This window comes from Camelus dromedarius, chromosome 10 (assembly GCF_036321535.1).
Source record: "Camelus dromedarius isolate mCamDro1 chromosome 10, mCamDro1.pat, whole genome shotgun sequence".
In the NCBI taxonomy this organism is placed as follows: domain Eukaryota; kingdom Metazoa; phylum Chordata; class Mammalia; order Artiodactyla; family Camelidae; genus Camelus; species Camelus dromedarius.
The window spans coordinates 78,759,526-78,771,896 of NC_087445.1; the positions used below are offsets into that span (position 1 = coordinate 78,759,526).

The 12,371-nt window shown below is 57.5% G+C and overlaps 1 protein-coding gene across 14 annotated transcripts in view; it reads left to right on the plus strand.

The window, feature by feature from the left end:
* The window catches only part of EHMT1 (euchromatic histone lysine methyltransferase 1), a gene marked incomplete at its 3' end in the record, with an annotated part of 95,625 nt that overhangs the window by 60,986 nt on the left and 22,268 nt on the right, over window positions 1-12,371 (plus strand). For 10 of the 14 annotated variants that reach the window (XM_064490839.1, XM_064490841.1, XM_064490847.1 and 7 more), the window contains 5 exon segments: window positions 271-428; window positions 667-852; window positions 6,228-6,305; window positions 7,680-7,800; window positions 10,668-10,799. In XM_064490839.1, coding sequence (XP_064346909.1) covers window positions 271-428; window positions 667-852; window positions 6,228-6,305; window positions 7,680-7,800; window positions 10,668-10,799 — 675 coding nt within the window. 14 annotated transcript variants of the gene reach the window in all.

Below are 12,371 nucleotides of genomic sequence, written 5' to 3' on the forward strand. Positions count from 1 at the left end.
GAGTGTCCCAGTGTGGCTCTGCCTGCTGGCAAGGGAGGGGTTCACATGTGCCCTCCCTGCCATGCAATGTCTCCTCGTGAGGAAAACAAGTCACCTGTGGCGTGTGTTCAGCTTTCCCTGTGCGGTTTGTGATGTGTAAGAAGTGCCTGTCTCTGTTGTGGGCACTGATGATTTTGGTGATCAGTTTGTAAACTGCCACCTGCCTTTAAAAAACATTTGAGTGGCATTTCTCTTTCTTTCTTGTCCCCTTTTGACTTTTTTTTTTTTTAGCTTGCTTGCCTTTTGTTTTAGCAGCTGCAGTATCTCGGAAGAAAAAACGAAGAATGGGAACCTATAGCCTGGTTCCTAAGAAAAAGACCAAAGTGTTAAAACAGAGGACGGTGATTGAGATGTTTAAGAGCATAACTCATTCCACTGTGGGCGCCAAGGTAAGGGGGCGGGGACGCTGCGCTCCTGCACGCCTGCTGGACGTGCGTGCTCCTGTCCAGTCATCCCCGGCCAAAAGGGCACCGTGTGAGGCTGTGGGGTGACCTCAACCTCCCTCCACGGAACCCTGGCTCTAGAGCGCCTCTGGTCTGGGGCAGCCCCACCTGCACGGCCCCCGATGGACGTTTGCAGGTGTCCGATGCCGGGGTCCTGCTGATGGGCGCCCCCGCCGTGTTCCAGGGTGAGAAGGACCTGGGCGATGGCGCCCTCCACGTGAACGGGGAGAGCCTGGAGATGGACTCAGAGGAGGACGACTCAGAAGAGCTAGATGAGGATGAGGAGCCAGGCGCCCCGCCGGCCGTGTTCCCCGCGGAGGACGGCAGGACTTCTCAGGACAGCGCTCTGGAGCCTGACCGCCCCCAGAAGGTAGGCCTGGGGGTTCCTCGGGGACCGTGGGCCCGACCCTGAGCCGTCTGAGTGCTTCGGGCCTCAGTGAAGCCCCCATTCTCATCTGTCTGGGGTTCTTGCGTTTTGTTTCTCTTGGTGTTTGGATTAGTTGGTTTTCATGAGAGCGATGTCTTCTTCCCGTGCGGCATTCATGGGAGCGGGCGACGAGCTTCCCAGGGCTAGGTGGCAGGAGCTGCGCGTTGGTGGCCCGCTGGGCTGGATGGCTGCTGCCGGCCAGGGGCTTGCGTGCATTGGCAGGTCCGGGGTCCGGTGCGTCCTTGTGCGGGCACTTCATCTGGGTCCCCTCGGGGGCAGCGAGGCAGGTGGCCCCCGCAGGCTGGGCCGACTGCTGGGGTGGGGAGCAGCTATGGCTAAGAACCAGGCCGGCACGGAGCCGTGGCTTCACCGTTCTGCGCGTCAGACTGAGAAAGCTTTCGACCGCCGCTGCGTAAGGGGGACAGCGTGTCTGATGAGTTACCCCAGACCTGAAGGCAGGCAGAGAGGCTCCGGGGCCTTTGCTGATTGGCGTCTGTGCTTTGCATCAGCCTGTGCTCTGGCGCAGCCCTCGAGGTGTGTCAGGGGTTTTCTTTCAGCTTCTGGAGTTTGTGGGACGTCTTTTCTTGGTGTTGCTTAAATTTGAATTCATTTTCAGCCAGTTTTGCCAGGTCTACTTTTTTAGCAGGTTTTGGGGCAAAATTTTAAATGCTTCCTGCAGCTCTTAAGGAAATTATTCAAAAATAAGTCGGTGAAGGTGGGGAGGGTGTAGCTCAAGCGCTAGAGCACGTGCTTAGCACTCACGAGGTCCTGGGTTCAGTCCCCAGTGTGTTCTCTGGAATAAATAAATAACCCCCTGACTGCCCTCCCCCAGAACAACAACAACAGGAAATTGGGTGGAAATGCCAACATTAGAGATTTAAGGGGAATTTAAAGATTCCTTGCTGTGAAATACCGTGTATTATTTTCCGTTCGTGTGGGGAAGTGTGAGGAAGGATGTCTCCTACTCCCGTGGAGGCTGTGGAGCCGGCCTGTCCTTCCTGCCTCCTGCGGCTTCCCCGCCGGGCCCCTCCCGAGCTCCGCTCCTGCCGGCCGCGGGTTGAGAGGGACTGTCTTTTGTCTCTCTGCCTTCAGATCTGCGCTTCAGTGTGTGAGCTGGAGTTCTCAGGGGGCTGGGCCACTTCTCACGCCTTCGCGTCTGTCAGTGCGTGTTGCTCTGGCGCCCGTTCTCCTGCCGGCTTGTGCACCTGGTGCCGCGATCTGGGCAGCTTCGTGTGGGCACAGTGCGCTGCGGCCCCTCTGCAGGTGGGCATTCGCCTTCCAGCCGCGCCTGTGATGTCAGAGCTCACGGTCGCTGGCCTGGCTCCACATGCCTCCCGGGCCCTGCTTCTGACTCCGCAAGGACCTTGCTCCTGGCGGTTTTGGATGAACGTGAACGCAGATTCTTCACCAGTTTCGTTCTTCCTGTGCAGACGTGTGACGTGTAGACTGTGGGGTGGGCGCATTCAGAGAGGGTGAGTTTTATGGCACGTAAAGTGTTTCTCAGCAAAGCTTGTTTTGTTTTTTTTTAACCACATCTCTTACAATAATTTTTTTTTAATGAAGGTCCTGGGATTGAACAGAAGACCTCGTGCGTGCTAAGCATGTGCTCTACCACTGAGTTCTCCACCCTCCCCGTGCCCGTGTCAGTGAGGCTTTTTAAAGACAACGCGAGGTCAGGGTTCCATGGCCTCCCTCAGCCACGCGGTCAGCCACGCGTGTCCAGCACTGTTTGCTGGCTGGTGTTTCTCTCCCTGCTGATTTGAAATGCCACCTTTAGCATACACCGTCTGGCATTTGAACTTGAGTCTGTTTCTGGATTCTCTGTTTTGACGGAAGGCCTCACCTTCCAGAAAGAGTCTGGACGCTGAATAGGTCTAGATGTTGATACGATGCGTGACAAGCCAGCGCGAGGGCTGGGAAACAGGTCAGAGCAGGACCGGAGAGAAAGTGCGGGAAACTCGGCAGCCGGCAGGGCCGGGCCTAACGGCCCTGGGGCTGCACTTCCTGAACTGCGGACTGAGCTCCGCCAGACAGGCCAGTGTGGGTGGGTGTGGCTGCAGCTGTGGTCGGGAGGGGTCTCGCAGGTCCGAGGTGGGCTGAGGGAGGGGGCACCTTACGAGCTTGGGCTCAGGGCCAGGCGAGGTTGCTCACATGCCAGGTGGTGGGAGGAAGCCCGGCCATCACTGCCCCCCCGGCCCGTCTTGTCTGGGCATCATGGGGCCAGGCAGGACCATCCCTGTCTCTGAGGGTGGCTTCTCTAACCAGTATCAGGTTTGCAGGACTCATTCATGCCCACTGTTAGGTAATGGGTTCTGAAAGTGGTCTGGGGGTCCCCAAGCCCCTTCCGGGGTCGCTGAGGTCTAGGAGGTGAGGCTGATGCCAGGGCGCTGGTTCCCCGTATTAGGCTGTGGGCTGGGTGGTCCTTGGGCGGAGGGTCACAGCCACAGGCGTGCGGGCACCTGACCCACCTCAGTGGGAGCCCTTGGCAGCTCTTGGGGTTTCTGGGCATGGGAGGGAGTCGGCGTGGGGCCTGTGCCTCCTGTCACGCTGTCCCGGGCGCACCCACCCCCGGGCCGTCACGGGGGTCTGGACTGCCGGTCTGGTGCAGTGGTCTTATACCCTGCCCTCATCTGCTTTTACCTGGTTTCCAGGAAGGTTGGGGGTACTTTTTCACGTGTTTACTTGCCACTTGGATGCCTTCTTTTGTGAAGTGGCCATTTAAGACTCACCCAGTTAGCTGAATGGTTGTTTGTCCTTTAAAAAGTCGCCTCACGGGAGGGGAGCCCCCGTGGCCTGTGCTGCAGTGAGGGCGCCTTTCTCCCCAACGGGCTGGTGTCCTGGTCCCAGCTCGGGGGACGTGCAGGCGTGCTGGGCCTGCGGGTCAGGTCCCCGCCTCCAGCTGTGCCAGCCGCTGCCCTTCTGTGCCCAGGCCCCTCCCAGCTCCGGGTGTGCTGCTGTCGTGGCCCTTGTGAGGTGGCCCAGCCCCTTCCTCTGCGGCCACTCTGCAGGACTTTCACAGGCGGTGGGTCTGCCTGTTTTCATTGGTATTTCGTTGCGTAGTCTTTTTAGAATAAGAAACTACTCGACGAACGTTAAAGGTAGCATTTAAATGGAGCTGACTGAAGATACCGGAGTCCTACAAAGAAGGCTGTGTTCAGTGGTGCAAGTCTAAAGCACTGCCAACTAGTACTGCACAGGGGCGGGGTTGTTGCCCACTCCCCAGCAGGGCCCCGGGTTGGTCACTCGCTCCCCAGCAGGGCCCCGGGTTGGTCACTGTGGCTGTGATTCTGCGGAATGAGACCCGGAAGGGAGCTTTCATGTTGAACAGGACAAGGGAGAGGAGTTTGCTGAGAGTGCAGCCACCCGTCTAAAGAGGGCAGGACCAGCGGAGCAGCTGCAGTAGCTCCCGAGCCGAGCTCCCGGGCCACCACGGCACAGCCTCCCGGTGTCTGTGTGGTGGCAAGGCTGGTTCAGAAGTGCAGTGACACGGTGTCAGGAGTGTCCACAGACGCGGGGGTGAGGGGAGGGTTCCTCACTGGAGCATGTGTGGAGGACAGGACGGCGGTGGCTGCTTCTCCCCCGGCCTGCCCTGAGACAGGGGTCTTTCAAGATAAGGACTCTGAGAAACAGCCACGCATCACACGTAAAAACTGGCTGTAATTCCTTAATATCACCAGAGTACTTAGTGGTAAATTTACCAACCAATGTCTGTAACCTCTAAGGCGAAATTTGTAGCCCTTTGCTGGAAGAGGTGGAGCAGATCGCGAGTTCGTGGCGTGAACTCCGTCACTTGCCTGAGGAAGACCCGCTGTGTTATCTTCCCTGTGTCGTCCGTGGTTCAGAACAGTTCTCGTCAGTTCTGACGGGACTTCTGTGGAACCAGCGACGTGGGAAGTGCCCACCGTGGGGCGGGGACGGACTGCAGCTCGACTGCGGCCCAGCGATCAGGCAGGGCTGGGGCAGGCGGTGGCTGCCGAGCGGGTGGGACAGGGAGCCCAGCAAACCTGTCTGTCTGTGAAGACGGTCTGTAGTGAGAGCTGGGCTTCCAGCTGGCGGCCGCGCCACCCTGGGCTTGCCAGAGAGGGTCACTGGGGGGCCGACGGGTCTCTTGGGGAGAAGTGGGCGTTGACCCTTGGGTCAAGCACACACTCTGTTCTGGAATTAGATGGGGTGATGGCTGTGCGGCTCTGAATGTACTCAGGACCGGTGAACTGGTACTTTGAGAAGATGAATCTAAGGGTGGGTGAATGATAAAATCGTAAAGCTGTTACTTGAAAAAAATTGCAGATGTAAAGGGTCAACACAAGCTATAGGACTGTGGAAAAAGTGTTGGGAACCATGTTTCTCATCTCAAATGAAGGCCTTGCGGTGCAAGACTCACCCAGAAGCCAAGAGGGGAGAGACGAGGGTTTGACTTGCCGAATAAAATCTCAGAAGTGTTTCGTAGAGAGAAACGCCAGCAGCGAGGCTCACAGGACCTAATAGGAAACTGTTTGCAACATATTTAACAGACACGGATTACTGTCCCGTGTGCGTAGCTTCTGCAGTGAATAAGAGAGCAAGGACCTGGAAATACGCTTAATGGGAGAAACAGAGGCGGTGGCGCGGGAGCCCTCGGCTCCTGTGTCCCTGGGGGAGACCCCGGACAGTGCTTCCGGCAGCTTCCTGGACGTCCATAGCCAGCGTCCGGCACAGCTGGAGCACGCCTGCTGATTTGTCCCGGAGGGTTGTGGCTTGTCTGGAACGTAACCTTAATGTGAAACTGCGAGGTGCCCATGGACCATGCGAGGGTGAAGCTACCCAGTGAGGAACTGGGCCCGAGTGTGTTGGGGGCACCGGGTACTCATAGTGCTAGTGCCTTGAGACGGAGTCACCCACAGCACAGAGTAAGGCCCCTCTGCCGTTCCATTAGGGAGGGAACGTCCCGGAAGTGTTTGTGCTCTGCCGTCCAGCTGGAAACGCTCCGGGCTCTGGTCCGCGTGCGCGTGGCAGGGCTGGAAGGGCATGAGGTTCCTGGGGCCGGCTGCCCTCCGGCGGGTGGGGTAGCTTTGCTCTTTATGTCAGTTTGTGGCCTCTGAGAGCCTCCTTACCATGTGCGCTCTGGTACCTTTTCGTTGAATTCTGCCACAGGTTAAAGGCATCCGTGCACTAGCCCTCAGCAGGCACTGGATGCCCTGACGCCTCCCAGACCAGGGGTACAGATCAGGGAAGGGTGGGGCCGGGCACCTCATGGGAAGACAGCATATTTGGCTACGTCGCCAGCCACTGAGGGTCTCTGAGTTTTTGTTTTCTCCTTGGCGCGCGGTGTGGCTGGGCAGACGGACGGGGAATCGGAAGAGGAGCAGGAGTCGGCCGGCACCGGGGAGGAGGAGGAGGACGGAGACGAGTCAGACCTGGTAAGCCCCGCTCGCGTGGCTGGGTGCTGGGCCTGCGTGGGCGACCGGAGAGCCGCGCAGCCGTGCAGCCCCCACTTGGCTCCGTCCACGGTGGGTCCAGGGCCGCGGCCGAGCAGAGGGCCAGGGGAGGGGCCGGCGTGGGCGGCAGGGGCGCGTGACCGATGTGACAGGTGAGGCATCTGAGGTAGAGCTGAGGGGCCTCTAGGGTGGATGACGCTATGAGGTGGGGGACGGGCTAAGACAGTCCTTGTTGCTGGTGGGCAGCCCTGTGGTGACCCCACGGAGGCTGGGGTCAGAGGGTGGGGCTGTGGGAGTAGCTGATGGGGGAACTCGGAAGTGGGGACGGGGATCAGCTGAGGACGGAGCCTGGGGACACCCCACGGGCCAGCACGAAGCAGGGGAGGGTGGGGCGGCTGTGAGACAGGGAAGGAAGCTCGGATAGTTCGGGGTCATGGGAGCTGAGGACCACTCTGAAGAGGGGAAAGTGGCAGGGCTGGCAGCTTGCTGTGTGGGTGGACGAGAGGCAGGCGGTAAGCGGTCATTTCCCGGGACAGTGGATGGAAGTGGCAGCGAGCTTTGGGTGCAGTGTGTGCAGTTCTTCCCAGAGTTTTGCTGTGAAGGGGAGCACGGGGGCACGCAGTGGGGCGTCGCCAAGGCTGCTGCCCCACCACCTCCCGTGGGTTAGTGAGGTGCCCAGCGCGGGGGCTCGGGCACCATGGTGGTTGTCGGAAAGCCCGGCGAGCTGCCCCCGGGTGTCTTTTCAGCTCGTGAGCCCATTCTTTAAAATTCCCTTCTCTGTCCACAGTGAGCGGGAGCTGGGAGACCCTCCCGTTGGCCCGTCGGGAAGGCTAGTGGGTCACGCTGCGCGTCTGTTTGTAACTCGTGGTAGATGCCCTTTCTACGTCTTGGTTTTAGAAGCAGATGATCCAGAACCTAGAGATGCTATAAAGTGACACACCCCTCCCGTTGCTCTCCGCGTAGCAGCTGTAGCTTCAACGTGGGTTCTGAAGCGGGTTCAGGCGTCTGCTGTACCTCTCCTTGTGAGCAGCAGCAGTGGACACGTGTGGTTAAAAGTGGATTCTCTTACTGAGTTTATTTACTTCATTCCTGGGTAGAACTTTCTCATTTATTCTTTCTTGTGCCAAACTCAACTCAAGTAAGATTTATAATTCCATTTTAAGTCCCTTGGCTTTTTTACCCCACTGGCAAGTAACTGAGGTTAGAGTGGTGTTTAGGAAAAGGTAGGAGCGTCTCTAAGAATGCGACCTAGAAATTGCCTGAAAGTGAAGTTAATCTCCTAGTTGAAGAATCAAGACACAGCGAAAAACAGCACTTGTAGCTTTTTGCTTTTTTCTTCCTGCCCTGGGTTCTCAGAGTTCTGAATCCAGCATCAAGAAGAAGTTTCTCAAGAGGAAAGGGAAGCCTGACAGCCCCTGGATCAAGCCGGCCAGGAAGAGGCGGCGGCGGAGCAGAAAGAAGCCCTGCCCAGTGCTAGGTGAGCGGAAGCGGCCGGGGCCGGGGGCCAGGGTTCTGCATCGGGTGCAGTTGGAACGGAAGGCCCACCATTTAAAAAAAGAATCCAAAGTGTCTGAACCGCCTTTATCAGAGACATGCTGATCCTGAAGTGGCTTCCTTCCAGGCCCCTTCTTGCGACGCTGGCTTCCTTGCCGAGTGTTCCCCACCTTCCTGCCCTCCCCTCCCTGTGCGCCTGGCATCTGCGACTTGCGTGGACGCTGTATGGTCACTGCCGCTGCATGTGATGTCTGTGGGCAGGGCGGGGTCCTTGGTGGCTCTTAGCCCCGTGGGCAGGCTCCCTTGTTCTGGAGGGAGTTTGCTGGAGGGGCTGACACAGGGAGGGCCCTGGTGGGCCTGGCTTGCAGCCTACCTGTGGAAGGCCTGGGGCAGCGTGACGTGCACGTGTGGTGACAGGAGGACCGCACCCTGTTGTGAGGGTCCTGTGCCCCTGCCTGTAGTGGCCTGCTCCCGCCTGCCCCGCCTGGCCCTGGACCCTCTGCTCCCTGCTGCCCCCGCAGACGGCTCGGTCTGTGTAGACCATTTACAGATGGGTCTTCCCGGGGGTGCCCTTCTCCTAGGCCCTCTGAGTGTTGCTGAGGGGCGTTGTTGGTGCAGTTGGGGGAGGAGTCCAGGGTGCACTGGCCAGGCTCTGTCCCTCGCCATGGGACAGTTCGGCTCTTTCCAGCGTTTCACAGGTGAACTCTGGGAACGTTTGTGTGCAAGTCCTGGTTGAGCACGTGCTTTCCTGTGTCTCGGGTGGATGTTTAGGAGGGCGGGGCTGAGCCACATGGCGTGTCTCACGTTTTAGGGGAGCCGCCAAACTGCCCTCTTGCATTACTGCAGCAGCGGGTGAGCGCCCCGGAGCTGCTGCGTCCTCACGACACGTGCCATTGGCCGGTCTAGTCTCAGTGCTGCTGGTGGGTGTGGGGTGGTGTCTCACTGCAGTTTCACTTTGTATTTACCTAATGAACAACAAGGCTACACACCTTAGCGTTTTTGCATCTATCTTTTGTGATATGTTCATATATTTTGTTCATTTTAAAACCAGAGTGTTTGTTTTCTCATCGAGTTGCAAGAATTCTTTCAATATTCTGCATACAAGTCTTTTGTCAGATACATGTTTTGCAAGTATGTGCCTGGTGTAAAAGTTTTAAAAAGTATTTGCTGAAGTCTAATTTATAGATTATCTTTAAAACTCATGCTTTTCATCTCAGAAATCTTTGACTTAAATAGCCCAGGTCAGAGAGATTTTGTCCCATGTTTTTTTCTTGAAGTTTTATAGTTTCAGCCTTTACATGTGGGGCTCTGATCTGTGGTGGGTGTGTGTGTGTGTGTGTGTGGTGTGAGGTTGCTCACTTTTTTACCTGTGGACGTCTAGTTGTTCCAGCACCAGTGGTTACGTTAACTTTTCTTTTTCTCCATTTCACTCTTTGAACCTCTGCTGACGGTCACCGCGTGGCTGTTTCTGGACTCTAGTCGACCTGGTTGGTTGGTCGATGCCTGCACCGGCACCGCCCAGCTGCGGGGCTTCGTTCTCTTCTCCTCAGTTACTTCAGTGTCTTCTGGACTCCCCGATTGGGAAGTAGGTCTGCTGAGTGGCTGCTGGGGAGGCAGAGCTGGCCTCGGGGAGGCAGAGGCTGCGGGAGGCCTGTGTGTGGCAGGCGGTTTCAGGCTGCATTAGGTGGCTGGTGGGGCTTTCTGACTCACCAGGCGCACACGTGCCTCCTCTGAACCTCGTCTCCTTTCCTCGGTACCACGGCTTGTCAACCATGATCAGAGTGCCTGATGTGGTTCCTGCTGGTGGCTCACAAAAGCGTCTGTAGATCTAAGACTCAGAGTAGTTTTGGGGTGAAGGCTTCATCTTTGCCATCTTGGGTATGATGTATAAAGCCCATGCCTAAGTACTGTTCATATAGTTTGAATTTGTTTTCCTTCCGTCAAGTGTCTAGAGTTGCAGAAGGCTACTCACGTTCTTCGCAGCGGTGGTGACAGTTTCTTACTGCTGGGCGGCTTCTCCTATCTGAGGCCTGGGTGCAGAACGTGGCATGAGTTCAGCATCTTCGGACACCGCTCCTCTCGATGTTAGGCTCCCTCAGTCCCGATCACTGACACAGCATCAGTGACTAGTGTTTGGAGGCTCGGCTGGGAGATTCGGGCACTGGTCCTTTGCTGGTGGTAACCTCGTCCTGTGTAAATGCGCATTTTGCAGGCTTCCTCAGTGAAATGCCCTTAGAGTAGCCGATACGGGTACACCTGCTGGGACATGTGGGCGGGCCGCCCCTCAGCCAGCTCCTCGCTTGCGCACTCTGGGGCAGGTTCACCTGGTGTCACCCTCTGGTGAGCCACATGCTTTGAAACTGCCTGTCTGACAGGTGGATGCTCCTGTGGCCCCGCGTCTTCCCCCATCATCCTGACACCCAGGGGTCTGCGAGGCTGGCCCCTTTCCCAGCAGCCCCATGCGTCTGCAGCCTCTGCATCTCCTGCGCTTCAGCTGGTCTTTCAAACCTGTGTTTCAGATTTTTCTGTTCTATTTTAAGTCGTATTCATGGAACATACACTTACGACATTTTTATTCGTGTCCTGCAGTATTTGGTCAGCTCTTACCTGGTCGGTCTAGTTGCAGACAAAGGTGTTTCCCAAGGCAGGCCTTGCCTTTCTTGGCACAGCCCCTTCCTACGAGTGCTCTGTGCGGAGGGGACCACCTGCGAGAAGAGGCAGGGGCGAAGGGGCCAGGATGGGGTGGTGTCTGAGCCTGTTGTCTGCGTAGACTACTGTGCAGCCCCGTGGCGGCGCAGCCCGTGGCGCGGCTGGTGCCTGGCCCGCTACGTGTGTGCCTTTGGAATGCAGGTGCTGAAGCCTACGCGTCGTCTTCGGGGAGCGCGGAGCCGACGGCACCGGGAGACAGCTTGGGATACATGGAGGTGTCACTGGACTCCTTGGATCTCCGTGTCAAGGGGACGCTGCCCGCAGAAGCAGAAGGTGAGCTCCGGGGCCGGCGCCTCCCTGCTCTGGGCTTGGAGGTGCCTGCCGTGTTGGTGTGGAGGCCGGGCAGGGCGTGGAGCGTGCGGGTCAGGTACCAGGACGCAGGCGGGTGTGCCGTGTCACTGCGTGGGCCAGTCCGGAGCCTCCAGGGATGGGGCAGTGGGCGTCCCCCTCGGTCAGGTTGTCCCTGAGAGTCAGACGTGCTTTTACATCGTGTCCTAATGACACGGTGGACTCCTGCCCGGGCTGCGCTTCACCAAATGCTGGCTGGCGTCATTGTGAGTGACAGGGCTTTTCTGTGACCTCTGACTCCGGTTGTGGTTGGTGAGATGTGGCTCCAATGGGCTCAGGTACGTTCTGCGATGGTGAGGTCTGCACTCCAGCTGGGCCCAGGGCTGCAGGAGCAGGTGGAGCTGCCCTCCCCGCCACCCACTTTCTCCCCACCGCTGCAAACCCTTTGTCAGCAAAAAGTAATTAAAGACTGTTTGACTCTTTGGAAAAACCTATTTGAAATGTAATATGGGGAAAATATAAAATCCTTGTTATTTACATTCAGCGTGGACTTTGCTTCTGTGGAATATAACCAGTCATTCTGTTTTTTTTCCAAATGAATTATAGTCAGTGTACAGTGTTGTGTCAACTTCTGGTTACAGCCTAGTGTTTCAGATACACGTGTGTACACGTGTATCTGCTTTGGAATTCTTTTCGCTGTAGGTTACTACGAGATGCTGAACGGTTCTCTGTTCTCTACAGAGGAGACTCGTTTATTTTATACGTAGTGGTTAGTATCTGCAGGTCAACCAGTTGGTCTTTAAAGGACAGCGCCCGCTCTTAGGGTCTGGGCACTGGGGGAGCCCTGCCCTGCTCAGTGCAGGGCATCACAGGCTCAGCTCACGAGGGGATCCGGGGGCGCGTCCGGGCTTGGGGGCACGGCCACTCGTCTCCTCACTGAGGACGGACCAGGAGCCCCCTGCTCGCCTTGTGCTCTCGTCCACATGAAGCGACTCCTGTGATCAGTGTTGCTACACCTGCTCTGAGATTTGTCACAGGAAGTTGTGTCCATTTACCACGTACCCCAAGCCCTGCACTGTGCCCAAGGGTCAGAGGTGAGATGGCAGCTCACAGTGGGGTCTCCCACTGCCCTGTTGGTTACTTGGGTTTAGCCTTGGCCTGGAAACACCTAAGTTCGTTTCCGGTAAAAGGAAGCCAAGCTGGCGAAAGCCACATCGAGGTGGGAGGGGGAGCTCAGTGTGCAGTGTCGACCCCACGTTTGTTCTCCTGGTGGAATGGCCATGTGGGTGCGTCTGGTTGACTGACGTCAGGTCCCTTGGTTGAGGTTGAGGTGCTGGCCCCTCGAATCCCTCTCACATTCGTGGGATGCCTGGGGGCTCGCACTGCAGATACAGGCCCGCGTCCTCCCCATGGCCTCGCTGCTCAGCCCCTCGCGATCTGTGTCCTGTGTTCGGGGTCACCGCAGGCACCCCCTGGCTGACTCTTGGCTGACCTGGCTTCCCCATTTGCTCTTGGAGAGGCCTCCTCCCACCACGAAGGAAGGGCCTGGGCCCCTTG